A 21,767-nucleotide genomic window follows, 5' to 3' on the forward strand; every position below is an offset into this window, starting at 1 on the left:
TTTTAAAGTTTCATGCCTTAAGTTAAAATCTTTAATCCAGTAAGGGTCTATCTTATTTAATGGTGAAAGGCGTGGGTCGAGTTTCAGTCTTCTACAGGCTGCCAGCCAGTTCACCCAGCACCATTTGTTAAGTAGGAAATCTTTTCCCCACTGAATGTTTTTAATTGGCTTGTCAAAGATCAAATAATGTTAAGTAGCTGTGTTCATCTCTTGGTTCTCTATTCTTTCCCACACATCTACCTCTCTGTTTTTGTGCAGTACCATGCTGTTTTGATCACTATTGATTTATAGTATAGTCTGATGTCTGATAGAGTGATTCCTCCTGCTTTGTTTTTATTTCTGAGTAACATCTTGGCTATTTGAGTTTTTTTCTGATTCCATATAAAATGAAGTATTATTTTTGAGGTCTTTAAAGTATAACACTAGAGCTTTAATAGGGATTGCATTAAGTCTGTAGATTGCTTTGGGTAGTATGATCATTTTAACAATGTTGATTCTTCCCAGCAATGAGCATGGCATGTTTTTCCATTTGTTAACACCTTCAGCTATTTCTTTTCTTAGAATTTCATAGTTCCCTTTATAGAGATCTTTCACATATTTTGTTAGATAAATTCCCAAATTTTTCATCTTCTTTGGCAGTACTGTGAATGGAATAGAGTCCTTGACTGTTTTTTCAGCTTGACTATTGTTGGTCTATATAAAGGCTACAGATTTATGAGTGTTGATTTTGTAGCCTGAGATACTGCTATATTCCTTGATGACTTCTAAGAGTTTTATAGTAGAATCCCTGGTGTTTTCCAGGTATACAATCATATCATTTGTGAAGAGTGAAAGTTTGATCTCTTCTGACCCTATATGGGTACCCTTGATTGCCTTTTTTTCCCTAATTGTGATGGCTAAGACTTCCATTGCAATGTTAAAAAGCAGTGGAGACAATGGGCAATCTTGCCTGGTTCCTGATCTGAGTGGAAATGATTTCAATTTAACTCCATTCAATATGATATTGGCTGTGGGTTTGCTGTAGGTGGCCTCTATCAGTTTAAGAAATGTCCCTTCTGTACCAATTTTCTTAAGTGTTTGATCATGAAAGGATGCTGGATATTATCAAAAGCTTTTTCTGCATCAATTGAGAGAATCATATGGTCTTTGTTTTTTAATTTGTTTATGTGATGAATTATATTTATAGATTTATGTATATTGAACCAGCCTTGAGACCCTGGGATAAAACCCACTTGGTCATGGTGTATAATTTTTTTTGATGTGTTGCTGGATTCTGTTTGCTAGGATCTTGCTAAATATGTTTGCATTGATATTCACTGGTGATATTGGTCTATAGTTTTCTTTTCTTGTTGGGTCTCTTCCTGGTTTGGGGATCAAAGTGATGTTTGCTTCATAGAATGTGTTGGGTAGTATTCTTTCTTTTTCTATATTTTGGAAAAGGTTGAATAATATAAGTACTAGTTCCTCTTTAAAGGTTTGGTAGAATTCTGATGTGAAGCCATCTGTTCCTGAGCTTTTCTTTTTAGGGAGATTTTGTATATTTGATGTTATTTCAGAACTTGATATAGGCCTGTTCAACATTTCCACTTCATTCTGGTTAAGTCTAGGAAGGTGGTGTGCTTCCAAGTATTGGTCTATTTCCTTCAGATTTTTATATTTCTGAGAATAGATTTTCTTGTAATATTCATTAAGGAGTTTTTGAATTTCTGAGGAGTCTGTTGTAATTTTGTCTTTACCATTTCTGATTGATGAAATTGGAGATTTTACTCTTTTTTTCCTGGTTAGGTTAGCCAAAAGTTTATCTATTTTATTGACCTTTTCAAAAAACCAACTTTTTTTTTTCTTTCTTTGCAGTTTTTGGCCAGGGCTGGGTTTGAACCCACCACCTCCAGCATACGGGGCTGGTGCTCTACTCCTTTGAGCCACAAGTGCTGCCCCCCAAACCAACTTTTTGATTTATTGATCTGTTGTATAATCCTTTTGTTTTCAATTTCATTTAATTCTCCTCTAATTTTGGTTATTTCTTTTCTTATGCTGGGTTTGGGATTGGGATGTTCTTCCTTTTCCAGTTGCTTGAGATGTTAACTCAAGCATTAAGTTGTTAACTTCCTCTCTTTTCATTCTCTTGAGGAAGGTTTGCAGTGTTATAAATTTCCTTCTTAGCACTGCCTTTGTGGTATCCCAGAGGTTCTGATAATTTGTGTCTTCATTATCGTTTTGTGCCAAAAATTTGGTAATTTCCTTCTTAATCTTGTCTGTGACCCAGCTATCATTCAGCATGAGGTTGTTTAGTTTCCATGTTTTTGTATGAGTATGCAGATTCCCATTACTGAGTTCAAATTTTATTCTGTGATGGTCCAAAAAAGATGCAAGGAATAATTTCTATTCTTTAAAATTAGCTGAGATTATACTTGTGACCTAAGATGTGATCAATTTTGGAGTGTGTTCCATGGGCTGTTGAGAAGAATGTGTATTCCATTTTGTTAGGATGAAATGTTCTGTAGATGTATGTTAAATCCAGTTGTTGAATGGTTAAATTTAAGTCTAAAACTTCTTTGCTTAGCTTCTTATTGGAGGATCTATCCAACACTGACAAAGAAGTGTTAAAATCTCCAACTATTATGGAGCTGGAGGCAATCACGTTGCTCATCTCTGTTAGAGTCTATCTTATAAATTGAGGTGCATTCTGTTTGGGTGCATAAATGTTAATAATTGAAATGTCATCATGTTGAGTGTTACCCTTAACAAATGTGACGTGACCATCCTTATCTTTCCTTACTTTTGTTGGTTTAAAGCCTATTGTATCTGGGGGCTTCTCAGCTAAGATGGCGGCTGAGTAACAGCTTCTGTGCTGCTGGGCACAGTGCGAGTGGGGAGAGAAGACTCCAGGCATCTCTGGCCAGTGGGTTTTGCCCAGAGACTTCCCTTTGGTGACACAGGAAGTCAGCAAGAGACTTCTGGACCCCAAGAGGAGGATAGAAATGGTGAAAAACTGGCAAGTGGTAGGTGTGTTTGTTTGGTTGGAGGCCGCCTGCAGCTGTAACCATAGCAACAGTGAGACTGCAAGCAGGAAAAGCCTTACTTGTGGGCAGTTTTGGTTTTTTGGACTTGGGCACTTGATTGAACTGCCTTGGGAGATCTTGGGCCAGTGTGCAGACGACTTTGGGCATTGTCTGGGGCCACTGAGCCAAAAGGAGTTATTATCGTTTAGCCGTGGGCTGTCCACACAGCTTCTGTAGGGGAGCTGCCCCTGCATGCTGCAGCATGGGGATCAGCCAGGAGACCTTGGAAGAGTTATCCAGTGACTGAGCTGCCCAAAGGCGGGGATTGAGATGCTGGGGAAGTGCGGAGATCCAAGTGTTTGGCAGATTAACAGCCTTGCCCCTCAGGGACATAAAGGGAGACTGGATTTGGTGCACTGGATAAGGGGGCAGACATGCCAGTAGAGATCCTAGGGATAAGTGCTTTCCTTGGAAAGCTTCTGCTTGGCCAAGGTTCATAGTCTGGAGTTCTTTTAAGTGGGTTGAGGGGACTTCTGGGCTCCTAAGCCTGTTAATTACTTTAATTCCCCACTGAAGAGGCATAGATTCGCTGATTGGATTAAAAAACACAAGAGAGAAAAATTCATCACTTTAGAAGCCTACATTAGAAAAACAGAAAGAGAGTGCATCAACAAACTCACAAGCATCTGATGGAATTGGAAAAAGTAGAACAATCTAAGCCTGAACCCAGCAGAAGAAAAGAAATATCCAAATTTAAAAGAGAGATTAATGAAATCGAAAACAAAAGAATCATTCACAAAATTAATAAAACAAGGAGTTGGTTTTTTGAAAAAATAAATAAAATAGATAAAACTTTGGCCAGACTAACTAGAAATAAAAAAGTAAAATCTCTAGTAACCTCAATTAGAAATGATCTTCTAGAAATAACAACTGATGCCACAGAGATATAGCAGATTATCTCTGAATACTACCAGAAACTTTATGTCCAGAAATTTGTCAATGTGAAGGAAATGGATCAATATTTGGAATCACACCCTCTCCCTAGACTTAGCCAGGAAGAAAGAGAGCTCTTGAACAGACCAATTTTAAACACTGAGATCAAAGAAATAATAACATCTTTCAACAAAAAAATACCCTGTTGTGGATGGCTTCACACCAGAATTCTATCAAACCTTTAAGGAAGAGCTTATTCCTATACTGCAGAAATTATTCTAAAAAATTGAGGAGGAAGGAATCTTTCCAAACACGTTCTATGAAGCAAACATCACCCTGATACCAAAACCTGGAAAAGACTCAACTGAAAAGGAGAACTTCAGACCAATTTCACTAATGAATATAGATGCAAAAATTCTCAACAAAATCCTAGGCAATAGGTCACAGATTATCATCAAAAAAGTCATACATCATGATCAAGTAGGTTTCATCCTAGGAATGCAAGGCTAGTTTAACATATGCAAGTCCATAAACGTTATTCACTGTATCAACAGAAGCAAAACCAAGGACCATATGATCCTCTCAATAGATGCAGAAAAAGCATTCGATAAAATCCAGCATCCTTTTCTGATTAGAACAGTGAGGCATATAGGCATAGGTGGCACATTTCTTAAACTGATCAAAGCTATATATGACAAACCCACAGCTAATCTTTTACTGAATGGAGTAAAACTGAAAGCTTTTCCTCTTAGAACTGGAACCAGACAAGGTTGTCCTCTGTCACCATTACTATTCAACATAGTGCTAGAAGTTCTAGCCAATACAATTAGACAAGACAAGAAAATAAAGGGCATCCGAATGGGAGCAGAGGAAGTCAAACTCTCCCTCTTTGCTGATGATATGATCTTATACTTAGAGAACCCTAAATACTCAACCAGAAGACTCTTGGAAGTCATCAAAAAATATAGTAATGTCTCAGGATATAAAATCAATGTCCACAAGTCAGTAGCCTTTGTATATGCCAACAACAGTCAAGATGAGAGGTTAATTAAGGATTCAACTCCCTTCACCATAGCCCCAAAGAAAATGAAATACTTAGGAATATACCTAAGAAAGGAGGTGAAGGACCTCTGTAAAGAAAATTATGAAACCCTAAGAAAGGAAATAGCAGAGGATATTAACAAATGGAAGAACATACCATGTTCATGGCTGGGAAGAATCAACATTGTTAAAATGTCTATACTTCTCAGAGCAATTTGCCGATTCAACTACATCCCTATTTAAATACCAACATCCTACTTTCAAGAATTGGAAAAAATGATTCTGCATTTTGTATGGAACCAGAAAAAACTCTGTGTAGCTAATGCAGTTCTTAGTAATAAAAACAAAGCCAGGGGTATCACCATAACAGATTTTAGGCTGTATTATAAGGCCATAGTGGTCAAGACAGCATGGTACTGGCACAAAAATAGAGACATGGACATTTGGAATCGAATAGAAAACCAGGAAATGAAACCAACAACTTACAACCACCTAATCTTTGATAAACCAAACAGAAACATCCACTGGGGGAAAGACTCCCTATTCAATAAATGGTGCTGGGAGAATTGGATATCCACATGTAAAAGACTGAAACTGGACCTGCACCTTTCTCCACACACAAAAATTGATTCAAGATGGATAAGGAACTTAAATTTAAGGCATGAAATGATAAAAATCCTCAATGAAAGAATAGGATAAGCGCTAGAAGATATCGGCCTAGGGAAAGACTTTATGAGAAAGACTGCCATGGCAATAGCAGCAACAGCAATAATAAAGAAATGGGATTTAATTAAACTGAAAAGCTTCTGTACATCCAAGGAGACAACAACCAAAGCAAATAGACAACCTACCCAATGGGAACAGATATTTGCATATTTTAAGTCAGACAAAAGCTTGATAACTAAGATCTACAGAGAACTTCAATTAATCCCCAAGAAAAAAACCCAATGATCCCATACATCAATAGGAAAGAGAGATGAATAGAGTCTTCTCTAAAGATGACAAATGGCTAGCAAACACATGAAAAAATGCTCATTATCCCTAATTATTAGAGAAATGCAAATCAAAACCACCCTGAGATATCATATAACCAGTGAGAATGGCCTATATCTCAAACTGCAGATGCTGGCACGGATGTGGAGAGAAAGGAACACTTTTACACTGCTGGTGGGACTGCAAACTAATACAACCTTTTGGAAGTATGGAGAAACCTCAAAGAATTCAACCTAGACCTCCTGTTTGATCCTACAATCCCATTACTGGGCATCTGCCCAGAAGGAAAAAAAAAAAAAAACTTTTATTATAAAGACACTTGCACTAGCCTGTTTATTGCAGCCCAATTTACAATTGCTAATATGTGGAAACAGCCTAAATGTCCTTCAACCCAGAAATGGATTGGTAAGCTGTGGTATATGTATGCCATGGAATATGATTCAGCCATTTAAAAAAATGGAGATTTTACAGCATTTGTACTGACCTGGATAGAGGTGGAACACATTATTCTTAGTGAAGCATCCCAGGAATGGAGAAGTATGAATCCTATGTATTCAACTTTGATATGAGGACAATTAATGACAATTAATGACATGGTAGGGCATGGGGGAAGGGGGAGACCAGACAGAGAAGGAGGGAGGGGGTGAGGTAAAGGAAAAGAAGAAAAAACAAGAAAAGAAAATAGTGACTAAGTCTCACTTGGATTTAATTTTGACCAAATTACATTACTTAAACATTAATTTTTAATTCAACTTGTTACTATGTTGTTTTGGATATTGCATTCTCATTTATAAGTGTAATGTTTGTAATTTCCCCTTTATAATAATATATTTTCTCCAATTTTAATATCAGGTATATCCAGATTAAGTAGAATGATTTTGAAGTATTTCTTCTTTTTCTATTGTCTTTAAGATTTGGCATGATCTGTTTTTTGAAATTATCTTTTACTTTTATTTATAAATATTAGTTGTCTATTTTTTGAGACTTTTGAAAAAAAAATAAGAAGTTAAGTGATGACTCCATACTGAATCTCAGAGTCAAAGCATTCTTTAATAGACATACTCTTATTTGATAAAGCGAATGTTACTTCCTTTGCATTATCATTATTGCTTAATATTTCGATGCAGCAATCGTCTGATTTCTTTTCTGAATGTATTTATCTTCGTTCATTTGTTACAAGATTTTTTGTTTCTAGTTCTTATCTTAAACATTGTTACTGTTTTTAAATTTTAAGCCTTTTTAATTTTGTGAAGACAAAAAGTGGAAACCTAATATATGTATATGTAAAATTAAATGCCTTCAATAATATATTTATTAGCCAATATTTGGTACTAGTAAAACACAGAAAATTCCTCTACGTTATGTTTATCTTTCACACAATCCATTGTGTTGTATTAAAAACTTAGATATAAAATGGTATGATGTTCCTTATTAGCATTATAGAACATATAAAAAATCCATCACTTTTATCTCCCATGCCAAAATTTTCCATGACTAGAATAATTGAAAGCTACAAATAACAGATGCTTGTATATGCTTTGTGACCATTATTTCTCTTCCTATTTTTGAGTCCCATGTGTTAGTTAAATATTGTAATGGCAAGACAGGTCACATACAAGATAAAACATTGTATTCCTTTTCCCTTTTTACTGTTGCCTTCTTTTATAAATGGACTACTAAAGAAATTTTTTTTTTTAGAAAGCCTATTGTATCTGCTTATTAGCAACACCTGCTTTTGCCTGATTTCCATTTGTCTGAAGTATAGATGACCATCCCTTCCCCCTGAGTCTATATTTATCTGTTAAGGTAAGATGAGATTCTTGTATGTAGCAGATATCTGGCCTGAGTTTTTATATCTAGTTAGCCAACCTGTGCCTCTTTAGAGGATAATTTAATCCATTCACATTAACTGTGAATAATGATAAGCCTGGTAAAATTTGGGGTATCGAGGTTTTTGAAAGTCCAGTGGACATTTTTAATCTTTTGCCACTGTGAAAGTTGGAATTTGATCAAAAGTTTCTGAGTAAGTTTACTTTTGTGGTGGAGGATTGCACTGGTCATTATGGAGGATAGGTCTGAGAATATCCTAGAGAGCTGGTTTAGTTACGGCAAATTTTTTCAACATGTGAATGTCATTAAAGCATTTAATTTCTCCATCACAGGTAAAACTCAGTTTAGCTGGATACAGGCTCCTGGGTTGAAAGTTGTTTTGTTTTAGTAGATTAAATGTTGATGACCACTCTCTTCTAGCTTGAAAGGTTTCAACAGAGAGATCTTCAGTCATTCTAATGTTCTTCCCCTCGTAGGTTATGGTTTTCTTATGTCTGGCTCCTTGCACAATTTTCTCCTTCGTATTAACTGTGGTGAAGTTCATTATAATGTATCTAGGAGATGTCTTATTTGGGTTGAGTTGTGCTGGGGTTCTGAAACTGTCTGCTATCTGAATTTCAGAATCTCTTGGCATGTATGAAAAATTCTCCTTCATTATGTTATGAAGTAGAGAATCTGTGCCTTTTGAAGTGACCTTGTCACCTTCAAGAATTCCTATAAGGTGATTATTAGTTTTCTTTGAATTATCCCAGAGCTCTCTGAGAGAATGATCTGTTTTTGCTCTCCACTCCTCTTCCTCTTTGAGTGTTTAGGAGCATTCAAAATCTTTGTCTTTAATATCAGAAATCCTTTCTTCTGCCTGTTCCATTTTGTTACTGAGGGATTCTACTGTATTTCTAAGATCTTTGAAGGTTGCAAGTTCTTGCCTTGATGTGTCAAAATCTTTGGTGATTTTGTCTTTGAATTCATTGAATTCTTGAGATAACTTTTGAAATGCTCCTTGAATTTCTAATTCCAACTTTACCTCCATTATATTAATCTTATTTGCAATCCAAATTCTGAATTTGATTTGTGACATCTTAGCCATTTGTTTATGAATGGGATCTTCTGTTGTGTCTGCCATGTCATTCCTTGGGGGAGTTGATCTACTCTGGAATTCATGTTGTTGGAGTTTTTCCACTGATTCTGCCCCATGATTATTTTATACCGTTTGGCTAGATAAGCAGATAAGGTGAAGTTGGGATGGGGGCTCCTGAAGTAGTGATTAACCAGCTCTTTGCCCAAGAGCTGGGACTGGTGTCTGTACCTTTTCCCCTAGAGCTTTGCAAAGGACCCATACAGTGTTATGGCCTGAGACACTGGGGACCTACTTGGTGTGGTGGGGCTAAGTGGCTCTGTTTTGTATTCAGCTGGTCTCTGTCCTACCCTAGTAAATCAGCTACTCTGGGTTGAAGTCTCAGCTGTAGAGAAATATCAGCAATTAAGTCACCCCACCCTCCATGGGCAACAACTGGAAAAGGAAAATGAATCCTTCCCACAACCACACACCCAGGGTACCATTTTGGATAGTCCTTGGGTGACTGGCCCAGTTGAAGAGATCCAAACTGATTGTCCCAGCCAGTACCCAGTTTCAATCAGAGAGTTCAAAAGGTCTCTGGTAACTAGATAGCAGGGGTCTGCTGGCAGCTTGAGTATGACTCACTCCAGTACTCTATGAAGTCAGAAGGACCCACCCAGCACAGACCTGCAATAGCCCACACCTTGTCCGTACCTCTCAGGAAAATGCCCAAGAATCTGGACTCCATGGAGGACAGGCTTCCAGACCTTGGGATGAGAGTGAAGGGGAGTGCTAGGAGTTCAGAATTGCTGGTAGAGAATATATACAGTTTTATGCCTAGCAGGAGAGTGCCATGGCACACTAGGGGAAGGAGTTCTGGTTTTTAGAGGGTCTCTCCCATGGGATAAAATAGGAGGATATCTGAACTCTGCTCGCTTGTTTGTAGAAAGTATACTGCGAGTTGTTCTCATGGGGGAGGGGACTCCTGTCTGCTCGGCAATGGATTTTGTACCTATTGTTTGTTTCCTTGGGGTTGTAGCTTGTCTCAGCAGGGTTGATGTGAATTCTTCAACCTTCTGTCTTGGCTCACTCCAAACCATCAGCTTATTTGCTAAACTTCTGTCCTTTAACTCTCCTTCTGGATGGGAGCCTCTGTGGAAAGTTGGCTCCAGTCGGCCTTCTTGCCTCCACTCCCCCTCCCCCCAGCTATTTTTTGTTGCAGTTTGGCTGGGGCCAGGTTTGAACCTGCCACCCTTGGTATATGGGGTTGGTGCCCTACTCACTGAGCCACAGGCAGGGCAATAGTTTTGTAGCCAAAAAGGTTAGCTTTTATTATTAGGCAGTCCCAGACTAAATTGTTGAAATAACAATTCTCAGTGATTTACTTTTACTTATTAAATATTTAAATAAATACCATGGGGTGGTTTTACCACCTTTTGTGCACTTTTAAGAACCTTTACTCACTTTACAGAATTGGAACTAATTTTACTCTTTTATTTACTTTTTAAAAATGTCTAACTCATTGAGGGCCTGTGTATAGAGGTACCAGATATCAGCTGGGAAGGTGGCCATTCATGGAAGAAAACTGAAGTTTGATTTTCAGCAAACTCCCAAAGCCCATGATAATCATATAAGGATCAATTTTTGGATCTAATTTTTCCATATGTCTTAAAATCCAGGAAATGGTTTCTGTCACCTGTCCAGCAACAAGGCAAGCATCAACTTGAGCTTCAGGCTGGTAATGTAAGCAATACTAAGCTCATCCTTGCATTCACATTGTGGTTGCATGTGCTTTGTATTACAGTTTCAATCCTGACAGCAAATACTGTATGAATGCTGGCTAAGTGATGTCAAATATGGCTAGGAAAATGTTAAACATAAAATAAATGTTTATGCAAAGGTAGTAAAAACATGTTAAGTAAATTAAAGGAACAATGATGGTTGAAAATTAATTTTTAAAAGGACAAAAGGGCAAATGAGAAAGTAGACAAAATTACTTTATAAATGTGTTTAAAATTTATGCTATTATCCTAGTTTGCACAGAAATTATAAAAACATGGGCTTGATATTATAAATATTAATTCTTATGCTAATTTTCTTTTAGACAATTCATTTAGAGCTAGAGACAAATGTAATCATTCATGAAAGCATTTGCAAACCAGCATAGCAGGAATAAGTGGATAAGAATAAAGTATAAATAAAAAAACCAAAAAGCAATGAATTGTGCTGTAATAAACATTCTGGTACAAGTATCTTTGTTATAAAATGAGTTTTGATAATCTGGATATATACCTAGTAGAGGAATTGCAGAATTGAAGCACAGATCTACTTTTAGTTCCCTCAGTGTTCTCCAGACTTCTTTCCAAAAGGAATGTATTAGCTTGTATTCCCACCAGCAGTGCAGAAGTGTTCCCTTCTCTCCACATCTATGCCAACATCTGAGATATCATCTATCTCTTACTGGAGTTAAGATAGTTTTGATTTGCATATTTCTGATGATTAAACATGATGAGCATTTTTTCATGTGTCTGTAGGCCATGCACCTGTCGTCTTCAGAGAAGTTTCTGTTAAAGTCTTCTGGCCACAATGAAATGGGATAACTTGTTCTTTTCTTATTAATTAGTTTGAGTTCTCTGTGGATTCTGGTTATCAAACCTTTACCAGAAACATAACCTGAAAATATTTTCTCCTGTTCTGAGGGCTGTCTGCTTGCTTTACTTACTGTGCTCTTGGCTGTGCAGAAGCTTTTTAGGTTGATCAGATCCCAGTAATATACTTTTGGTGTTGCTTCAATTGCCAGGGAGGTCTTCCTCATAAAATATTCTCCCAGGCCAATTTCTTCAAGTGTTTTCCCTGTACTCTCCAAATATATATTCCTTTTATGGTAGAGTAAACCTCAACCCGTGAAATGAACATAAAATTGGTTCCCATTTAGTGATTCCCTGGTAGAAGCAAATGACAATCTTGTCTGGAAAGTCACACCCTCAAACAAGACCACAAAGTATTTTATACCGATAAAGCTCTACTAAAGATGAACTCACCTTTTAAAAAAAGCATAAGGCAGTCAGTAGGTAGTGCTTGCGGGAAGGAACAAACTGACTTGTTAATTTTGGGTCCTGTGACCACTCTAATCCCTCAGAAGAAGCACTTTAATGCCCCAGGTGGTAGGTGGAACCCTAGAACTTCAGGTATGGGGAGGATCTCAGACAGGACCAGCAGCAGCTCCTGGAAGAGATCTCCGAGCTGGACATCAGGACAGGGGGCATTCCTTCTCAGCTGTTAGCCTTTCCCCTTGGGCTCAATGCTTCACTCTACTGCTTTCTGGCAGCTGCCTGCTATGGCCATGGCAGGTGGTCCTGGGTGCCATGAGGGTATGTTCCATGCTCCCAACGTGGGGCTTTTTTATGCTGAATGCTATAACTGGTTGGCTAGAGGCCAGATAGGCAAAGTTGGGGTGAACACAAGTCTGAAAAATCTGTGTTCCCTACTGTCAGGACATAGTCTGCAGTGTAGCCTGGCGCTCCATCCAACCAGTGTTGTGTGTGTCTACTGCTGCATGATTTATAGCGACCAGGAGTCTAAGAGGCTGTAGGAGTTTGTGGTCAAGGGTGGGGGCTGCTGATTGGGAGCCAGGCCTGGTGGTGGGCCTCCCAAAACCCAGGCTGCTCTACTTTGGCTTATTTCCCTGGTAATGACATCCTCAACTTCTTTGGCCTCAGTATCCTGCCTTGGGCACTCAGCCTAGGCTGTTTCCCTGTTCCCATCCCTGAGACAAGGAGCTACCACTTTTGCAAGGCGCTGTCTGAGTTCTAGGCTGTACTGAGCCATGGGAGCCTGAATTTGGAAAATAACTGTCTGACAAAGTTGGGGGTAGATGGTGTTGCCTTCCTACAGATCCCAGCAGAGGGGTTCCAGGCTTATGTATCCCTACACTGGCTCCTGAGAATGATGCTGTGGCAGTTGGTCCTCCCAGCTGTGAGCAGAGAAAACCCAGTGGCCAGTGACTCCTGTGAGGTCGCGGTGATCTGCCTGGTCACAGAGTTAGCACACTCAGGAACTGACTGCTCCCAGCTGGCCCAAGGCCTTGGCACCTGGACCTACTCTTCCAGTTTGTAGCCCTCAGAACACCTTATCACCATGGAGATCGATGTAACCAACCCAGGCGGTGGTGACTCCTGGGTGAATATGGGGCTTTATCTCCTGGAAGGACAAAATGCAGAAATCTCGCTATCAGAAGCTGCTGCCACTGCTGGCCTCAAGATATAGATTGGCTGGCACACCAATAACTTGACCAAGGTCAGGAAGCTCTCTCAAACCCCCATGGTGACACACCAGTGCTGTATGGGCAGGGGTAAATGGTCGGTCTCCTGCCTCTGGGGTGGCCTCCTCTACATCGTTGTGCCCAAAGGCAATCAACTCAGCCCGGTTTCTATCACCATCAAGAGGGCTGTGCCTGCCCCTGCTACAATCAGGGTGAGACACAGACTGGAGAAGTTGTGTCCAAAAGAACCTGGCACCCTAGGGATAGCTGGCCACAGACAACATCATCCTGACAGTACTGATCACAAGCCTTCAGGCCCTGGAAGATTCCAAGACTCTGTTCCACCTCTGGGATGAGAGGATGCTGGCTGTGGCCAGGCTAGGGGCATAGTCCTTCCCCTTCTGCTGGCTGGAGGGGATCATTGCTGATGTGCATATCTTAGCTAGCTGGATGCACTCAGGGTACCCCATCATGTGCCATCTGGAGTTGGTGCAGGAGCTAATCAATGAGGCAGGCATGAGGAACAGAGGGCTGTGGGCCCCACTCATGAGGTGGGCCACAATCAGCAATGTCAGGGGTGGGAGTTCCTCCTGCACATTGCTGAGGCCACCTGCAACCTGTGGTCAGTCTATGTACATGAGACAGTGCTGGGCATTCCCCAAGCCCAGGCCCACTCTACTCTGAGCCCTCTGGAAAGAGAGAAGAGAATCAAAGCCCATCTGGGGAAAGGAACCCCCCTATGTGATGGGAGTGTGTGGATAGCTCTGGAAACATACCTTCAGCTCCAGGAGGGCTTTAGGTGGGAACCATTCACCCAGCTCTTTGCTGAGTACCAGACCTTCTTTGGCATCCCTAACGACAACGCCATCAAGATGAATCTATGAAGACATGCTCTGAAGAAGTACAGAAGAATCTGGTTCCTTTCTTTGAGGCCTGGGGATGGCCTATCCAGAAGGAAGTGGCTGAAAGCCTGTCCTCCTTGTCAGAGTGGAAGGAAAACCCCATGACAGTGTACACCTGACCTGAGGAGGAAAGAACACCCAGCTGGGGGGCGGGAGAGCAGGTATGACTTTGCCAGCTCCTCTGCTGTGGTTCTGGCCTGGTGTGTTCACTGCCTGGAGCCTGAATCCTACTTCCCAGTATGTCTTCAGATGGCTGTTCAGGTTATGAGACAAAGTAGAACCTACTTTGTCAGGAATGAGCCTTCCTACTGCTTCAAATAGTTTCTCGGCTGATCCTATAGCTCTCACCCAGACACTTGCTCTCCATCATAGTCCCCCAGCAGAAAGCTTGCCATCTAGGGTTCTAGTTTTGACCCACAGTTCTAATTGATCATGGGTTCCCATAATAACCTGATATTAGTCCCTTACCCTTGCTGCCCCTGAACAAGGTTTCTAATTCCTTTTGCTTTGAGAAGTTTCTGTAGCTTGAGAGACAGGCTACTGTCAGGTGGAGAGGGTCCTGAGCCAGCCTTGTTCTCTGTTTCTGCTTTCTCATCTATGACATGGGACACATAGCCCTTTCTTACAGGGCTGTTGTTTGGCAATGGTGAGGTCTGAGCACTACAGTGTGCACAGACACATGGGGTTGTCTAGGAGCCCTCTCTTGGACCCACAGGGGCCCAATGCAGTATGTCCTATGTGGTTTCCTAAGTGCTGGCTCTGGCTTCAAGTTGATCCCTGGAGGTCAGCATCTTGTTCTTGTGTGAGACTATTTGGAGAGTATGGATGTTGTTCTCAGACCTGGTACCAGTTAGGAGAGCTTCTGGATCTGCTGACGGGAGTTGGCATTGGTGATTTCATTAGTCTCATTGGGGTCCAACCAATCTTTCTTTTTGCCACAGTGGAGGATAGTAGGCTCTTCTGAAGCCTGAGCATGCTCAAGGCTTTGGCCATAGTAGCAAAAGGAAAGCCCTGGAGCTTTTTTATAATTTATTTCTAACACATCCTGACACTCTGGGTCAGGTAAAGACCAACTGAAGATTTGTCTCTGGGATTAATGAGGTACATGCCTAGCCATTATTCTCTAGATAACTTTTACACCATATTTTTATTTGTTTGAATGTCATTCTATAAGCTTTTTGGGAGGTACAGTGACTCCTTATGAGGAGAACCAAATTGGAGAATGTCATTTTCTGAATACTTCCAGCACATCTCTCAACTCTATTAATAAAATAATTTCTTTTCATGTCACTGAAAAAAAACATACGGATTCATGCCACCATGAGTGGGAGGCAGCCAACCAATAGTTGGATGGGACCCTCAAATCCTTCAGATGATGAAATTATTAAGTATATATTATGAAATATGGCAAAACATTTTGAAAAGAAGAAAAATATGGTATAATATCAAGGTACTGCCAAAAAGTCCAAGAAGTCTTGCAAAATAACCAATTGATTTGCCTTGAAATAAAAAATGTAGTCATTAAAATACAAATTCAGTGAACAGATTAAACTATAGATTAGACAGAGCTGAAGAATCAATTAGTGAAATGGAAGCTACAGCTGAAGAATTTACCTAGAATGCAACTCATTCTGGGAGTATGAGAGCAATTATTTCAGATTGGCACAGAGGAAGTATTGTGAAGAAGGTAAAATTTTAGCTGAAGTTTAGTGGTTGTGAAAGATGGATAAAAGAAAGAATTTTAGAGGAGTAGCATAGCCTGGCATGAGCCAAATTTCAGAGGCTAAATTCAAGGCTTGTTTACATTACAGTGAATTGACCACTTTGACTGAAATGGAGAGTTTGTTTAGGGAAATAGAGAGATAAGGCTGATTACAAGGTTAGGACCTATTCCTAAAATCACATGAGATGTTGTGATAATCACATAAAATTTATTTGTTTAAAATAAGACAGACATATAATGTCTACTATAATGAAATTGTGGTCCTTTTCTCACATACCACTTGAGCTTATCTGGCCTCACTCTATTGAACACATTCTGTGCATGCCTATGTAAAGTGAAAGGGTCGCTCCTCCTATTGCCTCCCCTATTTCTATACAAAGGGGTGTTTTAAAAATATTTAAGATAGTCTTAGTATATGCAAAGGGGAGAAGATGAGTAGAAGATGTTAGAAATGGAAGACAGACAAGTTAGTCCAATATGCCACCATTAATTGTACTCTTGAATACAGAAAAATAGAATACAGGAAAAATTTCTTTATTGGTTTTACAGAAACAGTTTTTGGTTTTTAATGAACTTGTAAACAAAAAAGCTCTCATTTCAAAATAAAAACATCCCAGATCACATAGATGTTTATAGGGATTACATTTATCTAAGCAATATACATACATGTTCAGTTGTAAGATGTTAACAATATTTCCGTGACAAATATGCTTTTTTTAATACCAAGAATATTACAGAGTCAATACAGAGTCCTAAGGATAATCTAGTAGTCCCTAAGTTTTTAAGTCTTCACTGTAAATGCTGTTATTTCTAGCCTAGGTAAGCAGGTGGAGTCTTTAATATTCTCAAACACTGGAGTCTTTGGTTGCTACCACATCAGCTGGCTTGCAAACAAGAAGCCAACCACTTTAAGAATGTTTTCAGTGGGCAACTTGCAAACCCCAGGATGGAAAAACCCTAAGAATATGTAATTATGAGCATTTACAAACATCACAACTGTGGTTGAAGACTGTTCATGCTGTTTTTCTGAAATGAGATCTCAAAGCAATGTAGTTCAAACTAAAAGGTTTTAATAAAAATATGACATATGTACAATTTGTCTGCCAATTTGTGTGTGTCAACCATTTAGTTAATTTTTTGCATTTGAAAAGATGTGATAGAAAACTGGACACCACGTTTCACTCTCAGTTAATGTTTACAATTACAGCAGGTACAACTCAAGAGAACGGTATCACCAAGGATGCCCAGCATTAGTTTATGCTGAAATTAAGTTCTTTACACCAAGTAAATGATTGTCCACAATGACTGGCTAGTGTACATATGACCTAAAATTTCTAGATTTGGGGAGAAAAAAATGTTGCTACAATTATCAAATCTGCTTTTCCTCGAGTCATGCTTAGAAACCTTTCACATTACTTTTGTTTTTGTCAGTTTGCTTGGGTGTGGGGGTTTGGGCCTGCTGACTCTGCCCACTGGAAGAGGTTGCCTGCTGCACTGCTCTCTGCGCTAAAATGGTCCAGTCAAATACAAAGTCATATTGTAAATTCAGGGTCTTAAAAAGGATGCGGAATAGCTGCCTGAGATACATGTAATCTGGGGTTTCTTCAAAGCGCAGCCCACGACAATAGTTTAAGTACATGGAAAATTCTTCAGGAAACCCCTTACATAAATCTTCAACAGGAGTGGACATCTTCAGTTCGCTTATCTTTTCATATTGTTGTTTTTTTGTTACTGCTTTTAGACCTTGCCATGGCAGGCTGGTTCTATTAAAATACATCAAAACATATCCTAATGATTCCACATCATCTCTACGACTCTGCTCGATACCAAGATGTGCATTGATGCTAGCGTATCGAGCAGTGCCAGTGAGGTTTTTATCTTCTCTATATGGTATGTGTTGTCCTGTCCTGTTGTCTCTGTACTTTTTGGCTAAACCAAAATCAATAAGGAATAACTGGTTTAATCCTGAGATAGATGGATCCTGAGAAGTACTAACAGTCATGCTTCTCTTCCTCTTCCCTACTGTAGATTCTAAACACTTACTACACTGATGTCTAATACCCATCAGGAAATTATCTGGTTTAATATCTCGGTGTATAAAATTCTTTGAGTGTACATATTCAATTCTACTGATCATCTGGTCGGCCAATAGGAGTATAGTTTTCATGGTGAATCTTCTTGAGCAGTAATTAAAGAGGTCTTCAAGGCTTGGCCCCAGAAGATCCATGACCAGTATGTTGTACTCTTTTTCCTGACCGTACCACCTTATATGGGGGATGCCAACCCCACCTTGAAGAACCTTATACAGTTTGCTCTCATATAACAACAATGGACACCTGACTTTTTGAGATTCTAATTTCACTGCCACTTCCTCGCCACTGATGATGTTGATTGCCAGATAAATGTCTCCGAAGGAGCCAGACCCGATCTTCCGAACCAGTTTGTATTTCCCTCCGACAATGAATTCACCTTTGGAACTGCTGCTCGCCATCCTGAGAGACAAAGATGGAGTCTATGGTCAAGCCTCAACACCCTCTGAAGGGACAACGGAGGCCCCTAAGGTTCATTCCCGGGGCAAGGCTGCCAAGAAGGGCAGCAAGAAACGGAACAGGGAGGCTTTCCTGGAACTATGGGGCCCAGAACCAGTCAAAGGGAACCTGATCACAACTGCCCGATTGGGTTTTGGCAGGTGGAAGTTTGTGAGGGGTTCTCATGGTTACCAGGCTGGGCCACTTGTTTCCAGGTGGCCACCGTTTCCTCACCTTCTCAGCGATGTTGGGGGCTGGAAGAGATGCTCAGTGAACTAGGGCTGCGATACCACTGCCACCATTGATGCCAGCTCCAGCCTGGACGGACTCCTGTCACTCTGGCGACACCACCATCTTCTCACTCCAGCTCCAGCCAACACAAAATGTCTCCAGTTGTCAGGAACTGTTGCTACACAGCGCACAGCACTCTGGGAAACCAGGAAACATTTATTGACGCACAGCACTCTGGGAAACCAGGAAACACTTATTGGTGCACAGCACTCTGGGAAACCAGGAAACACATTGGCGCATAGCACTCTGGGAAACCAGGAAATACTTCTTGGCACACAGCACTCTGGGAAACCAGGAAAATTGTCTTGGAATGAAGTTAGAAGAACATGTTAAGATCAAAGGGAGTATCCTTTGTACCAGGGAAAGAAAGATACTGTCATTCAAATTTGGACTTCAAATTTTAATAAAAGATTTCAAGTATATAGGTAATTAAAAAATCAGAAAAACATTCAGAAAAACTTCTGATGTAATGCTCATTTGCTTTTACATAGTATTGGCTAGGCTATGACATTATTCCATCCCTGGATTAGTTATCATCATGATGGAAATGGGTTATACTCCTATTGGCTAGGCCTTGTCACCTGGAGCCAGGGCTGGGATCAGCCCCACATAAATCACTGAGGATTATTCCCCCAAAGAAATTCAGGATGCTGTGACCAAAAGAAGAGGAATGGATTCTGAGAAGACCAGAAGAAAAACTATTTTGCATACTATATTATCCCTCTGATCAAAATGTAAACTTTTTGAGAACAAGAACTCTGTATTGTACTTTTCTAAAGCTCATGAAATGATGACCTCAGTTCCTTATTATAGTGTAGGTGCTCAAAAAATATTTATTTATTTGACTTGACATAAATTCCTTTACTTGCAAAATGAGGAAGTTGGACTACTTGAACTTCAAGGTCCTTCCAGCTTTAATAAAGTTCTAAGAAAGGTTCCCTGAGAGTCTATAATATGGGGCCCCCACATATTGCTTTTTGTCTAACACTTCAAATACAGAGTGAAACATTTGAATATTTATTTGTAGGTATAGCTCATGATAGACATTTCCAACTTCAGAAAGCTTGAACGTTTTACAAAGTCATATCAGATGAATGTATTCTCATATGTCTTCTTCAAGTCAATGATCCACAATGGGAATGACCAGTTGTCCTGACTGTGCATAGGCCTTTTCCTAATATTCACATTTTTCTCGAAATATGTTTACTTCTCATTACTTATAAGCCTCTAAACAAGAAATGAGAGGTGTATCTTTATTCATTCCCCTCACACTTAATGTCTACCTCAAAATTCATTGTCATAATTAAATGCCATCTCCCATTTGCTTAGCCAGAAATTCTATCATCTGCTTTCTCCCTCTTCTCCTCATTCAATCGTGCACCAAGTCCTATTAATTCTTACCCCCCCCCAATTTAGGACTCTCTCCTACCTGAATTTTTTGTTCCCGTCCTCACTGCCATGGTTCATTTCTTATGATTACTTACTATGTATTCCTTCTGTTGTATTTCCAAAATAAATATTCAGTGGTTAGAGAACAGGCTTGTGCCAGTCCACCTGATTAAAAGCCTGGCTCCAGTTCTTATTTTATGTGACTCTGGGAGAGCCATATAACCTCTCTAAGCTTCAGCTCAGTCTTTTGTTTGTTAAATGAGGCTAAAAAATAGTACCTCATAGGCTTACTGAGAACGTTAGATAGGTTAAAATATGTAATGTACTTAGATCAATATCACATAGCCTTAACTATTGTTATTAATAATTTCATTTATAGCATAATGGTTTAGCTGTAAATATTTAAATTGCTTGTTCCCCCAGTAGACTAGAAACTTATCAAGAGCAAGGGTTATGTTATTATTAGTATTTTCAAAATAGTAGCATTAGTATTTTAATCACTAGCTCTATGCACAATGTAGAGGCATTTAAAATTTAGTCCTGTGAGTTTCGTTAGAACAAGACAGTTCTACACAATGACCACTAGATGGTAGAAAAGCCTTTTGTATAATACAGTCAGTTCTTAACCATAAACTGCTGCAGCTTATAGAACATCTACCTTTTTTGTCTCCTTTATTTGTACAACCTCATTGTCTCCAAGAACAAAATAACATCATCATCATTGTCATCAATAACAACAGCTACAACAATGACAGCTCACGAAGAGGTCTAGAACTTTGAGTATTGAACAATTCAGAATTAAGGTTTTAGAAAGTATGTGCTACAGAATTTAGAAATAATTAGTCAAAAAAAAATGTTGAAAATATTTCCGTCTAACCAAAAGCCAGCTTCCACCCACCCATGGTTACATAACAAGAATCTCTGAAGGCTCATCACAGGAAAGATTTTGACACTCCAGCTCTATGCTATGTGACTGCTATGTAATGACTAATTGTCCTTGTGAATGCCACACCTCTCATTATTAACACAGAATTGTTGTTTTCTAAGATTGTTTTGAATGGAGTGATTTATGGGTATTCAATGATTTAATTACTGGGTTTACTGTCTTCTTTGGGCATTTCTGTATCTCATCTTCAAATATGTATTTGGTGCCTTTCATTAGCAATGAAGGGATTCATTTCTTGCTTGCTTGCTTATTTCCAGGGCTGCTCAGCCTTTTCTTTCTTCACATGATTCTCATGTCTGACAGTCTTCCATCAGTGGCACCTCCCCTTACATTATGGAAAAAGATTCCTTGTGGGGAGGGAGCTGCGCATAGTTGGAAAACCCCTAACTCTAGATTCTGTGGAGCCCCCGAGAGCTGTTAGCTTTCTCTAATTAGCCCTCTCCAACTGTTATCAGCAGTGAATTGACATTTGCTTTTTCCCTTAGGGTGGGACCTCCTCTCTCTAATGCCCTTAAGCGTTCCTGGGCTCTTTCCTTTCTTCCCTTCGTTCCCTTCTCCACCCACTCTTTATCACCCATTCGCAATTCACCACCCTCTTTCCCTCCCCCCTTTCCTCTCCCTTTTCCTCTTTTGCTTTTAAAATTCTACTTACTCCCTTTCTACAATACAATGGTATCTTAACACTAAATACAATGAGAATATCCATATAATATAAATTTGATCTCAAAAGTAAGAGAAGGGGTTTTCTTGCATACTAAATATAAGCATGTGATATCTTGGTAGGAAAAAGAAATATTTCCACTTAAAAGCAATGCTCAATCATTGCCCAAAGCTGAATGAGCTTCAATTGAGTGCTTAGCAGACTGAAGTG

The 21,767-nt window shown here is 39.5% G+C and overlaps 1 protein-coding gene and 1 pseudogene across 1 annotated transcript; one reads left to right on the forward strand and one right to left on the reverse strand.

Annotated features, from left to right (window-relative positions):
* Positions 1–9,581: 9,581 nt before the first annotated feature.
* Positions 9,582–14,138, forward strand: LOC100954000 (annotated as a pseudogene).
* Positions 14,139–17,138: 3,000 nt separating this feature from the next.
* On the reverse strand, positions 17,139–18,233 carry LOC100964686 (casein kinase I-like). Its single transcript, XM_003791902.1, has 2 exons — positions 17,786–18,233; positions 17,139–17,707 (listed from the first exon to the last, which is right to left on the reverse strand). Exons 1-2 carry the CDS (start codon positions 18,231–18,233, stop codon positions 17,139–17,141), a joined length of 1,017 nt encoding a protein of 338 aa, XP_003791950.1.
* Positions 18,234–21,767: the final 3,534 nt, after the last annotated feature.

Source organism: Otolemur garnettii, unplaced genomic scaffold, assembly GCF_000181295.1.
Source record: "Otolemur garnettii isolate 467f Iridium unplaced genomic scaffold, OtoGar3 scaffold00051, whole genome shotgun sequence".
NCBI classification, from domain to species: domain Eukaryota; kingdom Metazoa; phylum Chordata; class Mammalia; order Primates; family Galagidae; genus Otolemur; species Otolemur garnettii.

What these genes read in the sequence shown, in the direction of transcription:
- LOC100964686 (XM_003791902.1), bottom strand. Translation starts at nt 18,233, where the DNA reads ATGGCGAGCAGCAGTTCCAAAGGTGAATTCATTGTCGGAGGGAAATAC. An exon ending in GGGTATTAGACATCAGTGTA is followed by an intron (nt 17,708 to 17,785) that starts GTAAGTGTTTAG and finishes CATCTATCTCAG; the next exon opens with GATTAAACCAGTTATTCCTT.